Source organism: Streptopelia decaocto, assembly GCF_964273445.1.
Source record: "Streptopelia decaocto genome assembly, chromosome: Z".
Taxonomy (NCBI): Eukaryota; Metazoa; Chordata; class Aves; order Columbiformes; family Columbidae; genus Streptopelia; species Streptopelia decaocto.
The window spans coordinates 35122718-35143068 of NC_138657.1; the positions used below are offsets into that span (position 1 = coordinate 35122718).

At 41.0% G+C, this 20351-nt stretch overlaps 1 protein-coding gene across 1 annotated transcript in view; it reads right to left on the reverse strand.

Annotated features, from left to right (window-relative positions):
• Window positions 1-8032: 8032 nt before the first annotated feature.
• ROR2 (receptor tyrosine kinase like orphan receptor 2) overlaps window positions 8033-20351 on the reverse strand; it is a 146369-nt gene continuing 134050 nt past the window's right edge. The window contains exons 5-9 of the mRNA XM_082074719.1: window positions 19741-19868; window positions 15934-16248; window positions 14383-14628; window positions 12532-12734; window positions 8033-10919 (exon numbers count right to left, since the gene is read on the reverse strand). Coding sequence (XP_081930845.1) covers window positions 9477-10919; window positions 12532-12734; window positions 14383-14628; window positions 15934-16248; window positions 19741-19868 — 2335 coding nt within the window. The 3' untranslated portion in view covers window positions 8033-9476. The remainder of the gene's footprint in view (window positions 10920-12531; window positions 12735-14382; window positions 14629-15933; window positions 16249-19740; window positions 19869-20351) is intronic.

Consider the following 20351-nt stretch of genomic DNA (forward strand, 5'->3'; position numbering starts at 1 on the left):
GCAAACTATGTACTTTCTTAGGAAAAATCACACCTTAATTATTTTGACATGACATTGCAATGTTTAGTAGAAATATAACATCTTGACTTGTAATGCAGTGTTCACAGAAAAATCATTCAGGGAGAAATACCAGGTGAAAGTATGTACACAAGCACATGCATTGACAACACTGTCTTGAAAAACTGCAAGTGAAAGCAGAGCAACTAGATAAAAGTGGAAGTTACATTATTACCAAGGTGATACATTAAGGCGCAGTATTAAGCCTGGTGTATGAAACTCAAATAAAAGAACATGTAAAGTGATTTTTACAAAAAATCAGTTAGTCTAAAACCTGCTCTGGACTTGCACAAAATGCCTTCTGTGATTCCAAAATGATTGCACATCTCCCTGATTTCAAAGGCCAGCCAGAATCAGAAGTCCTGGAGCAGCAGGAGGAGGTCTGCAGGGCTGCTCTTCCAACCTGGAGAGAAGAAGCCCAACAATCCTGCCCGAAAGCCTGTTTTCATTACCTTGCCAACAGAGAAGATCCCTGACAAGACAAAGATGAGCACCTTGTTACTGTTGGTGCTTTTTATTAAGAGGGCCAGGTGAAATCTCACCAGCCCCCATGACATCTTGCTGTGGTCCTGAGCAACTGTCAGCGTCCACCACCACTTTTGCTAGACCCACACAGAGTTGTCACAGTGGCCGTGATGGACTCATTGTCCTGGGACACACCCCAAGTATCAATACCTGGAAGAAGGGAAGAAAGTCCTCAGAGCTGGGGGCCAGCAGGAAAGGGACTGGGCTGGCCGGGGAGAACTCAGCTGGGATGTGGCCCTAGCCTGGCCCCCAAGATCCTTGGGCCTCAGACTCCAATTTAAAAGAATGAATTCTGTTGGGAATTACTAACCTAAAGACACGTAAATCCTTTTAGTTTGAGGTCAGTCTGCTGCTCTAACAAAGATAAGAGTGACTTGCAAAACACCTAATCACGAACTACAGACACTACTGACCTTGCAGCTTCAGATATTTTGGAAAAAAAAAAAAAAAGGGTTTTCAGGCATGTTATTTTGGCAAATATTTTTCCTCAAGGGCATAGGCTAGTGAATAAAACTATTACAAGAAATTACAGTATGTGCCATGAATACTTTTTGGTATGCACAGAACATTTTAAGGTGTTACAATGTCACACTGCCACATTAAAAAAATCACAGGCTTTTTACATTATTCAGAAAAGAGTACAATGTTCACTCTCTGTGATAGAAGCTATTTAAAAAATGTATTTTTAAACCATGCTTTAATAATACCATGATTACAAGTTGGGGAATGTTTATCTTAAAGAACAAGATGAACATTTATTAATCCAAACTCCTTCGAAGCTGAAGAGTTTTTCCCAATTACTTCAACAGGCTTTGGTTCTGGCCTGAAGAGTGTTTGTCATTATGAAATGTACCCACTCATTTCAGAGCCATGAACAATGTCTCCCACAGAAGTGTCACATCAGAACACAGTATGTCTACAATCAGATGGCCTGCGCCAAGCCCGAGAACCCCACAGCCAGATAATATAACAATCTTCTGTGGAGCAGAAGATGCCTTTTTTTAATGCCTTCGTGTCATATCTAGAATGAAACATAAGCTATCATCAGGCTGCTTAGCTTGTCTGCAGTACAAATTCCCTTGTACCTCACGAACTTCCCCTTAGGTGAAGCAAAACAATTTCGTTGTTTACAGAAGAAACAACACCACAAACCTAAATAACTTACACAGGGTCCCAATGACACAGTGCCAATGACAGAGGTAGACACTCAGTCCAGAATTAATCCCACTCCTCAGTCAAAACACAGGAAAAATACTCAGCCTAACTAGGCCTGTAATTTTGAGTCTACATAGGGAAGTTTAGAAGGCTACACCTTCAGCAGTTCAGCATCAGCTTTCATCACAAGGCTCCTGCCCAATAAGGGATCCCAAAACCCTGACCTTCTCCACCACTAAGTCAGTTGCTTCGCACCTCCAACGCAGAGTCAGCCAAAGCCACCAGCTTGGGGCTGAGGTGGGTAAGGAGGAATTGCACCATTCGCTGCTGTGGCTTTTGCTGAGTGTCCCAGAGTGAGGAGGGGTCAGCTTAAAGCACCCTGCATGTTTTGGAAGTTAATTCTGCATTGTTTTGGGTGGATTTGCTTTTTTTAATGCAGGGTAGGTTTTTCCATGAAAGCAGTCTTAATAGACACCAAAAGCAGAGGACTGTTAAGAGCTGAACTGCTTACATCAGATACCTGGATAACAGAATGAGTAAAGAAATTACAAAAATATTCACCAATTACAAGCAAAGACTGCAAAATGTTGATGAAAAGCCAGTACTTATATTTTATAGGATGCAAAAGTGCAGGCCACAACAAAGTCAGGAGCAAACTTGCACTGAAAACTACAGACCTTACTTCCATATACCCTTTCATTTGGGAATGTTTGCGTTTGCAAGTTAATGAACAAGAAAATCATCACACTTTTGCCACTTCATGCTTTTCAACACGTCAAGACCAAGTTGGTTCATAAACATGTCTATTTATAAATACATAAGGTGTGTCTTCTAGCCTGCTGTTAGACAACCGTATTTCAAGGAGAGGAAATGCATTAGTGAATGCTGTGGTTGTCCTCTGAGAAATACCTAATGGAGGGCAAGGGCAAGGAATATATGAAAGGGACAAGGAACAGAGGGAGCAATGACAGCATGAAATAACTTTGCTTCATAAAGAAAAAGATTCTTTATTCCCAGTTCTCTCAGTATTAACAGTGTATAATTTGAAATGCTTCCTCAGTAGTTTGTACGGAAATGATAAATCTAACTGAGCTGGGAACACGGAGGACATAGGTGTTTTGTGTGGAAACAAGACAGTGCAAAAAACTGTAATACAGTTTTGGTATGAAAAGCACATGGCTTATATTTCTCCAAACATTTCAGGTTACAGCTCAGAAATGTATTTAATTTAAATCTGATATGAAAGTAATTAAATGGTAAACCACATGAAGTTATGAAAAAATGTATTCATAGGATTAACAACAGAGCAAGACAAAGATCTTTACCATAGCTGTAAAACCTCAGACTACATTTGGGAATAATTGGCCTCAGCTGGAAACATATTACATCTAAATTAAATTAATGATATGCACCTGAAATGTTTCTGTTTTTAAAGTACTTAAAGACAGTCCCTATGTGGTCAATTACTACTTCAGTTTGCTGCCTATTTTCCTACCCACCATCCCATCTGTTAATTACAATGTCTTTTGTGGTTCTGAAAGGAATTCCTTTCATTTGTTTATGGTGGTGTATATCAAATAGTTACCTCCAAAACAGACTGAGAATTAGAGTTGAATTTGTCCATAAAATTGTTAAAACTGATTGTTATGAATAAAATCACAACAGTTTCTAACATCTGCAGTGACTACTACCAGCAGTTTGAAAGGAAATTTTCAAGAAGTCTATGTGGAGGGTGGCCCCTACAAAAAATATAATCTTCAGTAACAAATATGAAATATGTGGCAACAAAAGCACTTTCTGTAAATTTCCATTATGATTATTTATTACTTGGTATATGGAAACAAACATTCAATTAAATGAATGCAGTAATTTTAATATAATTTTTTCTCCCTAATTCCACCGATTTTAAAGTTAACAAAAGAACCTAAAAGCAGATGGGTTATTTCCAGTTTTAGACACAGGTCTTAAAAAGGACAGTTAAACCATCAGGTACACTGTAATTGAGATAAAGCAAAGTTCCTCTTTCAGATCAATAGAAATGAGAAGTAGCTACATCGTATTCTGTGTTCCCTCAGTACCATATTATTTTAAATTCCGACTCTTCTGGAGATTTACAGCCTTGTGAACCCCATACTATTTCCAGCTCCTGCCATAACCTCAGTTATATTACTTCCCCCTCCCTGCTTTTGCAATCTTGCAGTACTCAGCTAAGATTTAGAGCCATGTTTTTTCATTTAAAGCAACTGGATGGGGCCTGGGTTGTGGAGAGTGCAGAGACCCTCGGCGCGGGTGTCGCAGGCAGAGTGGCATCATAACTGGGACAGTGACAAACCCCTCTGCAAGTCTGACACAGGGGCAGCACCCCACAGGTGCTGCCAGGAGATTCCTTGTGCCAGGCTTGTCCCGTGAGCCTTCTCATGGCACAGCCCTGGGCACTGTGACCAACTGGAAGCAGTGCCAGCAAAGACTTCACTTTGCAGGAGGAGGGACTGGGTTTGGATTCAGATCCAAAAGACCTCAAGCAGCCCCGGAGCATCTGCATGTGGCAGAGAGGGCAAAGGGGAAAACGTCCCTAATGAACTGCTATCATCTGAATATGCATTGCCCCTTGCTGTTTTGTGTCTGTTTGCACGTGTGTATGTGCATATGTATGTGTGTACATACACGTGTACGTATGCGCACACACACACACACTTCATTTGACACTGAATACAGAGGTGTTGCCTTATATTCCAGGGTATTTTTTCTTCCACAAGCAAGCATGTATGTGCACATGCACACACAAGGGTTGCCTTCTACCTGAGGTCACAAAGCAAGCCACAGGTCCCAGCCTTTTGCAGTGGGAAGCCAGCATTAGGAGACTCCACCACATACCAACTTTTCAACATCAAACACATGGCAAGACATGAATATTAGGTGCAAAATGTTTTTACAGCATTTTTTCTGGGAAGGAAATCCTGCCAATTCAACTCTCCTGCATTTCATCACAGTAGATACAGTACGTTTTGGTCTAGAGGAAGATCTGCCTGATCAGGATACCATGGACTTGGTTTATCTTGACAACTAAGCACATTGCTTGATAGTTCCTAGATTGCGCAGACCTCATATAGCTGATTGAAGGAGCCAACAATTCATCATATCTGGAATCTGGGCAAAACTGAAATATTACACAAGGTCACCTTTGAAAAAATGATAATAAAATTCATTTTCTAATATGACAGAACTAAACCTCATTCACTGAACTATGTCATTGTTCACGTTGTATGCATGCTTCTAATACTCCAAAATTTGATTCCCGCTATTCCATTAATATTTTGTATATTTATTTATAGAACAGTAACATACCTTGTTCCTTAAAATATTAATTTAGTCCCTTTCCTCAAACAGAGGATGACTTTGCTAGTGGACTTTTTCTCCCTATTTTGGGTAATCAAAATGCTGGTTTTGAGAACACTTTGCAGTTTGCTTGTCTAGAGAGTTACTGTCTACACAGGGTCAAACTATGATTTAAAAGCAGTAAAGCATGGCTTTATTTGAAGATACAACTATGTATGCAGCTAAGTGTTTAATCTTTTCATTTGTTTTGGCAAACACCTCGAGGTCTGACATCTTTTGACAGTGCTCCAACTCAAGTATCCCTGAGCCCTCTTTCAGAAAGCATTAGACCTCTTCCCTTCTTTCCCACACACCTGAAGTGGGACGATTTCTTTGAACACAGAAGCAAGTGACATCTAATGGACTCCTTAGATAACGTGAGAAACAAATCCAAATTCATATTGGTAGTAAAAGTTTGAGGTAGGTTCCGGTACTTAAAGGGTGGCTACAAAGGAGATGGAGACTCCCTTTTTATAAGAAGTCACATGGAAAAGACGAGGGTAATGGGTACACATTACTCCTGAACTCCTATTCTGATTGGACACAAGAGGGAAATTTTTCACAATGAGAACAATCAGCCATTGGAATAATCTTCCCAAGGGAAGTGATGGATTCCCCAACACTGGACCCTTCTAAGATTCAGCTGGACGGGGTGCTGGGCCATCTGATCTAGACTGTGCTTTTGCCAAGAAATGTTGGACCAGATGATCCTTGTGGTCCCTTCCAGCCTGGTATTCTATGATTCTGTTACTGTGAAGTAATTTCCCTTTAACTTATGATGATGTTTGTAGCCAGGGCAGAAACAGGAAACAAATGATTCATATCTCCACAGGTAGCATTGTCCTTCTGGATCAGTCTTCAGGGAAATCATTAGGTGAAACTGAGAGTAGTGTCATTTAGATGAAGGTGAAGGAATGAAGCTGCCTATCACAGTCTGTGATAAGATGGCCTATCTGTACTATCAGTTTGCACTGTGGGTGAATACTTTGTTACAAAGCTGTTTATAATCCACTGTTTACAGTTTTGTCTTCTCTATATTCCCAATGGGTGAATGGATGACAACACCCTGCAATAACCCAGAACTTGGACAATAGCAGAACAGGATTCAGATTGGTGTTCTTGCCAGAACAGACTAGCATGGTGGAGGAGGTGTGCACATCTGCAATCACTTAGTTTCCCTGCTCAGACTATGAACTGTCCCTGATCTTCCCTGCTCTCTGATTGCAAATCCATTCCCCATTTACCCCTTATGCTTTTGCAAACACAGATTCACACTTGTTTTCTGGCGCAGGCAGATGCCTGGGTGACCGAGGCTGATGCTAGGCTGACATCCAGGCCTACCTGGGACCTATTCAAGCCAGGGGTGTTTTGCCCTGCCGTGAGTTGAATCCCAGGAGCATTTTCGTGCTCTGCTGGCATAGGCTGCACATAAGAGATGGGGCTGACGCCACCAAGGCTCCATCAATCTCTTCTTCCAACAGCTCTTTCTTCATAATAGTCTGAGCCAAGATCAGACACTTGCACCATATCAGAGAGCTGGGCTTGAGTGAGGACCATCCAGACATACATTTGTTGCCCACAAAAGTTGTTTTGCCACCAGGGTGAACTCCAGCTTTGCTACTCCTGGCAGGAAGAAGTAATGTTGCATGCCCTAGTGAGAAGCATTGTGCTGGCTTTGCTGGGCCCCAGCCCCAACCCTTCACCCATTATTCCCACCTTACTACCTTGTCCCGTACACTTACTGCCACGTTGCTTCCCCGCTCTTCCTTGGCTTTGCTTCCAAATCTTGAAGAGGAAAGGCAGATCCTGACTATGGCCGGGTCTTCGCAGCAGACGTCACGGGGGGATTACCCTGGGGAGTTGCAGAGCAACATGTTACTGCCAATCCACATGACTTATAGCACCACTACTGTGTTAGAAGTGGTAACCACTTATGCAGAGGTGCTCACCTGAGCCACAGACGAGGTGTTTGGTTGCTGTCATGGCTCCAGTTGTGGCAGCTGAGGGAAGTGTGTCCACATCAACAGAGGGGAGAAAAACCCTCTGCAGTACTGTGTGTATCACCAAGGCTGGCCTAGACATTTGTTTACTGCTCCTCTGTTGTCACTTTGGAAGCACATCCACATCTTAGTGGAGATGGGAAAGTCACTATAGGAGTCTGTCCTATTTTTTTTTACTATGGTGATTTATAGGCTTGAATTTATGAGGCTTGAATAAGGGAATTAAGTATTTCCTAAACTGCACCCAAAGCATCTGAAGTTATAATGCTCTTTGACTGTCAAAAATGGGCTGAATTTCAGATGGTATTGTACAAAAGCTTCCATTGACTGCCACTTATTTGCTTTTTATTTGTCTTCTCTTACTGGTGCACCTGTGGTGTAACTACAAGAAACATAGAACTTAAAGTAAATAAACTTCACTCTTTTTTTTTTATTTATTTATCCTTTATTTAGTAATAGCACCCAAAGCTGCATTATATTAGCATAAGTAATAAAGCTTTCATATTTTATTGCTACCAGTGCATTTCCAAATCCAGGTGAAATGCTGGAAATAAGTAATGCTGCCATACCATGAACACAGGGTGTAGATCACAATGATACACAACTTACAAGTGAATCCCGATGTAATAAAATAAAAAGTTGTAGTTAGGTATGAAACCTGTAACCTTAGGAACTGTGGCCATTCCTGTTTCCACAAAGTACCATAACAAAACAGCTTCTGTAGGAACTATAAAGATAACATACTTAATCATACTCTTTGCATCACTTTATTGAATATTCCATGTTGGACGTACAACTTACAGCTATAGTGAGTGTTGGCTACAATGCTACAATGAGAATGTGTATTGCTGGTGTTACCAAAAGGGTCATGAAATGTACGGACCTGTCTGCATGTTTAACAAAATGAAACAGCAACACAATGAAACTGCACCACATGTGAATATTGTAAATGGTTAAGTTATAAAGTCATTCATTCAAAAACTCAAATATTTCAATGAAAAAAGTATATAAAATGTAGTAAAACATAAATTACATTTAAAGGTCTGTACATGATTCATCCTGCAAACAGAAGCACAAAACCAGCACTTCGTACAGTATTGCTTATTTTGGTCTTCTAAAGTTCAAAGATTCATTTTCACTAAAGAGGCAGGAAAAAACACGGTTTCACATGCAATCCAGCAGTAATTGCAGTAAATCAAGTAAGTCTATAACCCCTCACAAAATCCAACAGTTTTACAATGTAGGAACACACATACCTGTGGAGCTCTTTTCTATACTTGATAACCAATATGCAATTAGAGTTGGATTGTTAAGTTAGTGCATACCTACAATATCCCCTACAATATCCCCATTTTTGGTTAACAGTGTATTAAGGCTGCTTGCTGCTGAAAATACACAGCAGAGAAGGAATACTTTCATCCACAAATGCAGTCAGATGATCTCGTTTGGAAGCTTCTGTCACAGTCATTCACTGGGAATGATGAAAAAAGTCATCCTCTCTCCTTTCACGTTATTCCACAGGATGTTGTGGATGCTATAAGTTTATGTGGGTTCAAAATCATTTGGATAAATTCATGGTAGAAAATTCCATTGAGAGCTCTTAAACAGAAAAAATTCCACTTCTGGCTTGGGAAGTCCCTAAGCCACAAATTGCTGGAGGCTGGGGAAATACCCTGGGGACATTCTACAAGGGAAAGTGCCCTTGCAGTCTTCCCTGGGCAGACATTATTGATGGCCTTTCAAGACATGCTACTGGGTTGGATGGACCCGTGGTCTGACTCAGCACAGCCAATTTTATGTTCATTTCCCTACTTTTCTGGTTATCATTTACAAAGATGGATGAGTATTATCAATGTGTTATTTTTTCAGACTCAGAAAGCAAACAACAATCTTGTGTCCATTATAACAAAGAGATAAATACTATAAACTAAGCTGTCCATCACATCCAGGGCACTTCTTTATGCTCAGAACAATTCTGCAATCATAGTTGGATTCCTTTTTGTGTTATCGGTTTACGCATAATTCACTAACATTGCACTCACATATCATGATATACATGATGTGCAATGCTACTCTGCAATATGTTGCACAGCAACAGTACATAACTGAAAAGCAGCTTCCATCAAGAACCGTAGGACAGTAAAAAAGATTAAACCCAGCAATTCTATACCATCATATTTGCAAAATCTAATGGTGGCAATGGTCAAAAAACCTGGTATATCATTACTGCTGCACTTTACAAGGGTGTAGGTTTTTTAGTGTTGTTTCTTCTAGTCAGATCAAAATCACTGCTACTAGGCCTAAGGATCTGCAGTCTCCATGCATGGAAGTGATGTGAAATTTTAAGTAACGAGGTCAAATTCCTTAGGCTTCTGATTGAATTTCTGCTTCGTCCATCTGAAGTGTGTCATTATCACCCAGCAACTCTGTTTCAGGCACAGAGCCCTCCTCTTCCTCCTCCTCCTGGACAGGATTCTGGGCGATATCTTCCATTCCGTTGTGCGTATCATCCGTGCCCTCCAAGAGCAGAGCAGCCCTGTCAGCCACTGATGCGTTGGAAGGTGCTGTTGTTACATAGCCTGTGCTGGTGGATCCGCTCCCGCTGTGGTGAGAGCCTGGTTTGGGAATGATCTGGGGAGGCATCTGCTGAGGAGCCATTTGCATTGGAATTTGGACAGGGTAAAAATTTGGCAAGTAAGCGCCATAGGCAGGCATTGGCTGGTAACCATTGACTGGAATGTAGAGCTGAGGAGGTGGGACCATAGGTCTCATCTGCCCTTTCATTTGTATGAACTGCGGCTGAGGGAAAGCTGGTGTTTTCTGCTTTGGTCCAATGTACCTAGCATTGCTGACGTTGCTAACAGGGCTCGTGCTGAGAGAACTTGTTTGTGTGGTGTTGCTTGCCCCAGAGGTTTGCGCTGAGCTGTTGTAATTAGAAAGATTTCCCCATGTTCTTAGTCTGTTGTGTATATCTTTAAATCTTGGTCTTCTGTTGGGGAACTCATTCCAACACTCCAACATCAAAGTGTATATCCATGTGGGGCAGTCGTCAGGACATGGTAGAACCTGTCGGTTCCTGATCATCTCTATGACATCTTGGTTAGAATAACCACAGTAAGGCTGCAGGCCATAGCTGAAAACTTCCCACAACACAACTCCATATGACCATATATCTGAATCGATAGAAAACTTGCCATACATAATAGCCTCAGGGGACATCCACCGGATAGGAAGAAGAGAATTTCCCATCAGTTTGTAGTAATCGGCAGCATAAACTTCCCTGAAAAGGCCTAGATCGGATATTTTCACATTCAGTTTATCAAATACCAGTATATTTCTAGTGGCCAAGTCCTTGTGGACAACATGGTGGCTTGAAAGGTATTCCATTCCTGCAGCTATCTGAGTCACGATGTGGAAGAAGTCTGCTGGTTCCAAAGTGGATTTTACTGTCTTGTCATCATCAGTGCTGCCAACATCTGAATGGGGAGATCTCATCACCAAGAACTCATGGAGGTCACTGTGGGAACAATAACTAAAAATCATGCTTATGGGTTGCTCCTTTGTCACTATTCCCAGCAAACAAACAATGTTTGGGTGCTGTAATCGTGATCGCATCATTGCCTCATGTTTGAATTCTTCCCGAAGAGCCAGTTCTGCTTTGTCTTTAAGTGTCTTGATAGCAACAGATTGTGTCTGTTCACCTGGTGCTGTACCAAAAAGATGCCCCTTGTAGACTTTGCCAAATCTTTCCTCTCCTAGCTCCTCCATAAACCGCACAGTGGACAGATTGATTTCCTTAAGTTTAGCCTGAAATGAAGTAGAATGAAAAGTCACCATATTTTTTAAACAACAGAATCTCTTATGAAAGAAAAGTTCCTAGTGGTTAGAGGCTCCAAATGGAAGATAAATTCTGCCAAAATGACTTTTCAGCTTTTTGCATCTTCACATCAGTATATTGATTTGACAGTTAACCTTGTCAGAAGTGTAAATTGAATTACGCTGCAAGATGATAAGTATAATTATTTTTACAAAGGAGCAACCATATTTCCTGCTAGCTAAATTAATAATTGGTTCAGAGTAAATCTGGCAAATGATGACATTTATTAACTGCAGCTGCACTTGCCCAGAGGTGCCCACTGGAGATCTGTCAGAAAAACTGTGGGCACTGGATGAGGAGGTGGCAGTCTTGGGGTGAACTGAAACATCCCTTCCAGCAGAAGAAGGAACAAAACCTCTCTTTTTCAGTTCTGCAGTAGCAGATATGCCCTTTCTCCTCTGTTGCACTAGAGGATTCGCCCCTGCCTGTGGTCAGCAGTACACACTTCCCCCTCTGAGAAACCTTGCACTAGCTCTGATGAAGAGGGGGGCAGAAGAGGAGGAGAAGGAAGAAGGAATTTCTCTCTGGTATATGAAGGAAGAGGTGGCAAAGCCAACAGTGACAAATCCCCAGAGCCTGTCTACTGCAGCTGGCAGGGAAAGCAAGGGAGTTTTTGACAGTGATCTAATGGGTTCATCCTGACCAGCATGGGCTGTAGGAGTCTCTGACTGAGCCAGATGCAGCTGGCACAGCCTCACACACAGGGCACCCAGCAGGAGGGTGCGGGGCAGGCTGGATGGAGGCTTTAACAGGTGATTTGGGAACAAACTCTGATTTTAGTGGCCAACAGACTGTAGACTGGACCAGAGAGTTTCAGCACAGCCCAGACTGAGCCATTAAACCTCCCTGTTATCATACAACATCAATGCACTTTGCTACAAATATTCTACAATTTCCTGAACAGATGTTGCCAACTGTTCCAAATTGAACATTGTTGTTTAGAGCTTGCATCTTGTAAAAGCTGCGATTGAAAATTCAGCATTAGCTCTGAACATGATTTTAGCACGGAGATCAGTCAGTTGACCCAGGAAATCATATGCAGGAGCTGAGATCTGTAGACAGAAGTTCAAAGCCATTTTTGCCTCACTGTCCTTTGTGGTATACAACCTTAGAAACATGTTGCACCCCAGCTCAGCTCCCTGCTCAGTGGTGGTTCAGAATTTCAGGCAACTGAGCCACCAGACTAGACTAGAAACCTCACCGTGCATCCTGCTTTAGACAAGCAAACCGGCCACATCACTACCAGGAGCAAAAATGAGCCGGAGGCTGAAGACTGCATCAGAAATAACATTTCCAGTCAGTGAGACAACAGGAAGAATGGAGATTGACAGATAAGGCAAATGTCATAAAATACTCTGTCTTCAAAGCTGTTGCCTGAGGTCAGGATTTCTAGAAACAACTAGCAAGTGCAAGATTCGGTTTTCTCTAAAGTAGATGGCCAGCACAGTATGACATGGCTCAATTCAAACACCACCATCCAGAGACAATGAAAATCACAACACTTTGGAAATACGTAGCCTAAGCAAATTCTGGAAAAAATACCTGTTTGTGTTGATTAATGAGTGGCATTTCCATGTCCTGGCTAGGAGATGCCATCAGCTGGCGGCGCTGTGGTGTAGCAGCAGATGCCTTCTGCTTGTTTCTGCACATGCAAACCAGGAAGAAAAGGCAGGCGATAACCAGAGGGATAGCTATGCTGGGAACCAGGATGTAGAGGATTCCCATTTTACTGTTGTCACGTGGACCTGTCAGGCACAGAGATATTCATGGTTTATAATAAGTATCTTTAATGCATTTGACAGTAAGGCAAAACCAAACAAACACACACAACTATGATATAATTATTAAAACTATATTTTAAACACAAAGTAAATTCCTATAGCTTTAAAACAGAAGTCACATTACCCTATCCCACTTCACCATAATTTTCCATTAAATATTTCAAAGAAGTTTGAATGGACATAGCAACTAGCAGTATGAAGATAAACTAGGAGCCCCACATTCAATGTGGTGTTCTTCACTTGATTTTTGAGGCTTGTTGTTGTGGAAACTGCAGAATATAGACCAGAGTATCACTACATTGTCTTGTTCAGAGAATGAAAAATAAGTGAATAGCTTTCATCACAGTCTCTGAAGCAGTGATAAACCACAGCACAACAATGCAGTCTGGCCTCCCAGCCCAGCTTCAGCCATTTCACCAGCACTTTGTCCACTTTTTACCTCCACTGGTACAATATCTGCCAAGAATAAAATAGATCTCACTTCTCACTGTCAGAGATATTATTTGTTCTGTATTTAATAAAATTTAAGTGCTTTTATATTACAGTGAGACAGTAATGAAAAAGTCATCAATACACTTAATAAGACTGTTCTGGAACCCACCTAAAGTGCTTTTTTATTGATACTTAGAGACCCTAGGAAAGCATAGTGATGTCCAAAATGTTCATCACAACTGCCTGGGATGTTTTCTGCAATCTGTGGTTTTGCTATTTGTGGCTACTGCTTTCACCACAACCACATCTCAGAGTTATCATCTTTACACCATGTTACACGCAACATAGAAATTTATTATAAATGTCAAATCATGTTACTGCAAAAAAGTGAAGTAACTAGGAAATTTCATATCAGTTGTGAGTGCTCTTAAATATCCAGGCAATCTGTAACAAAAACACTTTAATGCCTTCCATGATACATCTCTTGCTGCAGGAAACATGCTTTTCTTCCTAATGAAGCACAGTATTAAGTTGCTTTGTCATGTCCAAAGACTGTTACCAGTGTAGCAGCTCTGCAGTGAAGGCTGTACCAATACAGGGAAGTCAGTGGGACAGTATTAAGCTGTGCTTTTTATTTTTGCTATCAGTTGCGCAGTACCGAGCCACTAGCAGATAGTGTAGGACTTTTCTGATAACATAATCTGTTTTATGACATCTCTGCTTCTGCACTTCAGAGAGTTTCCTTCCAACCAAGCACAGTACTCTGTCTCCCTCTGCAGGATCCAAAAATCCTTACTGCCTGCAAGTTGTCATACAGAGTGAAAGCAATATATTACACCACTGAGTATTATGGGCAAACCAAATACATATGACAGGTGATAGGAACATCAAATCCATTGTTTCACAAGTTAGAATACAAACTGCAACACTATAATTAATTATTACCTCAGCTTAAGCACCCAAAACATGATAAAAAACTGTCATAATATCTCAGTTACAAGCTCTAATCTCCAGAAAATATTAAAAACCTACAACACAAAACAAGGGTGACGCATCGCAGCAAGTGAAACATTTGAAAGCATTACCCTCTTAAGTGAATAGTACTTGTAAAAACAGGGAACATTCAAAATTACACTGGATTCAGGACAGTAGTAAGGGAAAAAAGAAAGAGAATACATACTACAAGAAGGTATGTCACACAGTTCCATGCGTACGTTTTTATTCTTTGTAAAACACCAGGGCCCATCCATCTGACCTCCAGGATTTCGGCAATACGCATGTCCTCCGCCTAGCTCTGGAAACTGTGTGCTTGTCAGATCATGGCTGTGGGGACTCTGGGAGTCCCAAAGCTGGCAAGTGTGGCCAGACTTGGTAACGCTGACTGTCCCTCTGTAGTCTGCTCCAGAACCATTGTAGCACTGATGATCTGCAACACAGGGTTTGACAAAACATTGCAAATAACAAAACAGCCAAGGCCCAGCAAGATCAAAAGGGCTGAAGTTCATAGACCAAGCATGGAAAAAGTACTTGAATTTAGGTGCTTTGGGATTTAAATGAAAGCTGTGGGGTTTGAAATTTCAGCTCTATGTGTATCCCTACTGGTACACCTGAACTGAACAATGCATTTTTCTGTATGTTTGCGTCATTACTTGCTCTATTTTTCCAAGTACCCCTCCTCAGCCCTCAGAAATCCAGATCTCTCAAAGCCCTTCCTCCAAACCCCCAGGGCACTCACATAACAGCCAACCCACCACAGGGAGCACCGCTGGCTCCAAGGGTCAATGAAGACTTTTCCCAGATTTTTGTTGTTTTTATTCTCATTCCTTTTGCTGGATACCTCTTCCCTGGCAAATTATTTTCTGTCATTGTTTTCTCAACTACTTCTGCTTCTCAGCAACACTAGATTATTGCCTTATTAGCACACAGTTTGTCTTCCATGGCCACCATTATCCCATGACCCTGCTCCTAACTGTGGATTCAGACAATGGATATTGAGAATAATCTTATCACACTTTAAACATCTTTAGTCATTGTATGAGGTGGTGATTAATTGCTAGGAAATGGAGTAGGTAGAAAAACTGTCAGCACATAATTATGGACAACGGAACAGCCTTGCTACTACTGGATGCAAATATAAATTAATGGAAGCAAGATCAATATTTTCACCCATCCTGTGTGGGTGAAGAAAGACAATTACACTCCAGGCTCAATTCACAGGACGAATATTCTTGTGGATTTACATATAGAAAGAATAAACAGTATATGTTTAATTTCTTAATATATTTTTCCAGTGAAGCTTCCACAGCCTATTTGAGGTTTATTGATAGGTAATCAGAACTCACAAATAGCTGTATGTGGGGACTCATCCCGAAAGGAAAAGACTGAACCAGAGGTGGGGGCAGGCATGCAGGGAAGCCTGCAATGCACTGCTGCCCGTTGCAAGTCTCAGTCAAATTGGTTATGTGAACACACAGTTTTTATAACCCGACATGGTTGATATAAATAACCCTTTTCAGTATTAAACAGCATCTTTTAAACTCCCTCACCATCTTAACTATATGCTACAACAGTGCAATATCACGACCAGCATTACCATGATAAAAAGTAGTAGCATCCAGTAAAGCACTACTTTATTTGCAAAAGGAATGACTGATAAAATGTTGTCTCTCAGATCCACCCTGAGGAAGCAACAAACTCAAATTTTCCCCAGTCATGAAACAATGGGACTTACATCGTCTGAGTCTCTCCACGGGGATCCCAATCCTTATGCAATTGGCAGCTTCCAAGGTGTCAGGTCGTGGGAGATCCTCACACTTAGGCAACTGTAGCTGCATCAAGATAAGGGGGTTTGACCGAGCGATATTGTACTCCTGCCTACAAAGATCATTCTCCAGAACTTCACATTCATCCCGGCACAGTTCTCGGGGCTTAGGGGTCCGAGAGCGCTCATCACACAGGGGAAACACAAAGTGGCAGAAGGATGGTATAGCAAACTGTGAGCACTGATCGGACAAATGTGTCGAAGTGCCAATCATGGTAAACGCAGCTGGAAAGAAAAAAAAAAAGTATTTCAGTATTAATTCATAAAAACCATGAGAAACAACATAATTTTCATGTCATTTGCCTTTTACAACTTTCACCTTTTCTTGAGGGTCTGAAAGCCTACTGATCAGCAGAGAAACTATGTCATTTCTGCTGTAAATGACACTTTGCTGAAAGCAAACCCAGCATCTCAGTGTCCCTCTGATGCCTGCACAGAGCTCACAGGACCTTAGTTCTCAGGAAGTTACCCAAGTGAAAAACATTGAGCCAACTGTTAGTCTTGATTAATTTTAACTTGAAAGGATAAAGAGCGAAGGCAAGATACACTTGCCAGGACGCTGACATGTATTGCTAAAGTTCCTAATTAGTTAAACCTGAACAAGGAACACCTAGCTTCTTCCTCCTGTAGACATTCTGATCAATAAACAAGACAAGTGTTTTTCAAGTCTTGACAGGCAAAAGGAAGTGTGCTATTGGTATTCAGGGAGATATTGCTATTAGAGACATGAGAAACCTAACAGGAAGGAGTTTTGGGAAAAATGAATGTAATCAATCTCAGCATGTGGATCGAATTAACATGAATGTCATCATAAACTAGAAATTTAATCCTCCCCTTCAGGTCTCCGTATTTACACACGAACATCTGAGAGTTTTCTTGAACATTCCAACGAAAAGACAAACATGCATGTGCATCATGTATCTGGGAATGAATCAAGCTTTAAATGTAGGGATGTCCATTCCCACACTGGAAAGTATAATTTGAGAGTGAGTCCCGCCCGGCTGCATGTTCCACCAACGCACACTGTAAAAAGAGAGGAAATGACCAGTTGAAGTCATTCAGCAGTCTGTTTACAATCTACAACTCAGTTCTTTCCCTCATGTCCAGCTCTCTCCTTTCAACCATCTACTTCTGATGTCAGCTGCTACCAGAGAGTCTCCTGTCTCTTCCTAAACACTACGCATACTTTTGTACTGCTTACACCTTTGCTTATTTTAATACAGGAATATTAACACGGGAATATAACTGTTTATCAGTCATGCAGAGAATACTGTTGGAAGCAAGATATCAGGCTAATGACAGCTGCGACATGTGCTTCTCCCAAAGTATAACAGGAAAAAAATAAATCTGAAGGACTGAGGCAGTCACTGTTGGCTTTTTGAAACACCACACTAATTTTTGTTAACGCAACACAGAATTTAGTTTGGCGTGAGCAAAGACTGCACAATTCACAATCACATCCTTATTTTGATGGGAGGTACGAAAGCCAGCAGGACTGTGTGGTGGCATTTAAGGGGTTTAATTTTTTAGCTATAGATACTAAACAACACAGCAAAGACCTTGCTAGCTACACATATCCACAGGTCAGAGGTCAGGCCCATGCAATCTTTATTGCTGGCCTTCCCGTCTTTCATGTGTTGAGTTTTTCTCCAGAAACATCCTTCTTTTTTTTAAACAGAAAGCTGCGATTCTCCCCTAACCACATGGCCAGGACCGAAGAGCAGCAGGGGCCACAGAGACAAAGGGGGTGGGTGTATTTCACACATCAGCATGGCAGAAAAGTGAAAATCCAGAATGAAAATTCCCCATAGATGTCGCCTGTAACCTTGCTAACCGCTCTCAGCGTTGGGCGGTAGGTGTCACCGTCCCCCACGCACAGCCTCCCCAGAGCACCCTGCAGCTTCGAGCACAAACCCTTTCACCAAAAAACTGCGCTTAGGAGGCATGGGCAAAAGCACAAGCAAAATATAGCATCAGTTACACAGCAGATATTTTTTATTTTAATCTAACAAGTTACTGCTATTTCAAAAATACCCTGTCATTTGGACAGAGAACAGTCTTGCAATGTTTGTTTCACATATAAGACGACTTGTAACAACAAAGTATGCTGTGAAATCCTCAGTGTTTTGAATAAGGCATTTGGTACATCCTTCAGATATACATAGCTTCAGTTTTATCAGTCAATGACTGATAGCTTAAAAATGCCACATTATTAGTGGATTATCATTACTGCCTAGCTTGGTGCTGGGCAGCTCTACATTGTGGTTCACAAAGCTTTCCTAAAAAAGAACAGCTCCTCCAGAAATTCTCCTCAACTCCAGGACACAGAATCCCAGCACCCAGTCTCCCAAACCTAACTGACAAGCAGTGCTATCAGGCACCCAGCAGGCAGGTCAGGAATGTTCATATGGTATATTCCAGAAACAAGTACAAACTGATCAGTAAACATCTTCTGGAACATATCACAGGGGTTTGTGGGCTTTTGTTGTTGTTTTTTTTGTTGATTTTGGTTTTTTGTTTTGCTTTGTTTGGTTTTGTCTTTGTTTTGTGTGGTTTCATTTTTTAAAGGATGTTATGAACCTAATTCTCAGAGTTACAAATTTGGTCATTTCAGATAGCTGAACATTTCCATAGTGCTGAAAAACATCCCAACAAGATAAAGGTTATGTTGTGGGAAAACACCAAATCAATATTAAGTATTAAATAATGACATAATGGTAAAGGAGGCTGGAATTACAACACAATACAGGAGAAAGGAGGGAGGGGAATGAGAGAATGAATTGTAACAGCACAAGGAAAGGTTAGCATGTGGATCTTGCCAGTCCCAGAACATGAATGACCACCATCTCAAGAACAGAAAAAACCTTATTTGTATTTCTGGCTTGAAAACAAGCCTTTAAGGTAATATCTTTAAGGAGACAGGCCTGGCAAGTGAAGTCAAACTCTTTTTGGCAACTAGGTATGTAAAAACTACAGATTCAGTTAGTTAGCTTTGTCTGGCCAGATGCAAATAAGCTCCTGCTGGACTGAGTTAGCTGGCCACATATTATGATAAACAGTTTGCTATGTTCCATGGATTCACTTGCTTGTTCTACTTGTACACAACAGAGTCACAGCTGCTAATGTCAGCTGAGGTCCAGTGAAGAAAATTCATGTTGATGTACAGACCATTAAAATTAAGATTCTGGATGCATGTTTGTGACTTTCTACTAAAAAGATGATCAGAGAACGAATCAGCAGCAGCAGAGCACAGGGACGTAGACTCTTTTACATAGAATCAACATGAAATCCAGACTCTGCTGAGATTATGCAACAGGGGAGGAAACCGATGGGAAAAGCCACTACACATTTTTCAAGAAAATCAAAAGCCAGTATTATTACATCACGAATTGTTTGGTTTTTGTTTTTGTTTTTAAATCTTCTATTTGAATCCATAATGCAAAAAAGCCCCAGTATAAACTGTTAAAAACTCAGTGCTCTGACACTTTACTTCAGGACACATAAAAAGCTTCCATGCATGCCAGCAGATACTGTTCCTCCTTACTCCAAATTCTGCTGACTTCACAGATGGGAAACTGGCTCACCTCCTCTAAACTTTAATATGAGGATGTCTTAGTCATTGACTGATAAAACTGAAAAGGATGATAGGACTATTTATGCCTCAGTTGGATACTTTCACAAATGTTTTTTGCCTCCTACAGAGATATGTAAGCTTACCAGTAATTCGGTTTTCAATTTCCCCTTGCATCTGGAGGGAGTCCACATAAATGGTCCTGTTTCCAATGATTCGTGCACATGCAATTCCCCTGTATGGCTGACAGAACCCATCTTCATGGTAATCTTCTCTGCAAAAGACATGTTAGGATTTTATAAGCAGATGTCTAGCTATTCTCAATGATTTTTTACAAAATATGTTCTTATAAAAGGAGAAAACCCTGAAAGACTGTAAATTTGAAATTGTTCCATTCCCTAGGTGCAGCTTTCTCCTCCAATTATCTCTATACTACCTTAGAAGTATTAATGAGGCACTCTGTAAATAGCTCATTAGAGAAAGAAGTAAACCAAAACCCAAGATTAATTTAAAAATCATATGCTAATAGTAATGGTATTTGACAGATTAATCTATTAAAAAGCCGTTAGACTGAGACAGCAACATAGATCATGTTACATGTCTCCAAGCATTTTTGGCATCTAGCTGCACCCAGTACAATTAGGCAAACAGTTGGTTCTCTTCTCCCACCTCTCCCTCCCTTTCTTCATTTCCTGTAGTGAACAGCAGAAGAGACCTTGCCAAGCTTTAATTAAAACGGAATAATTTTGAACTCTGA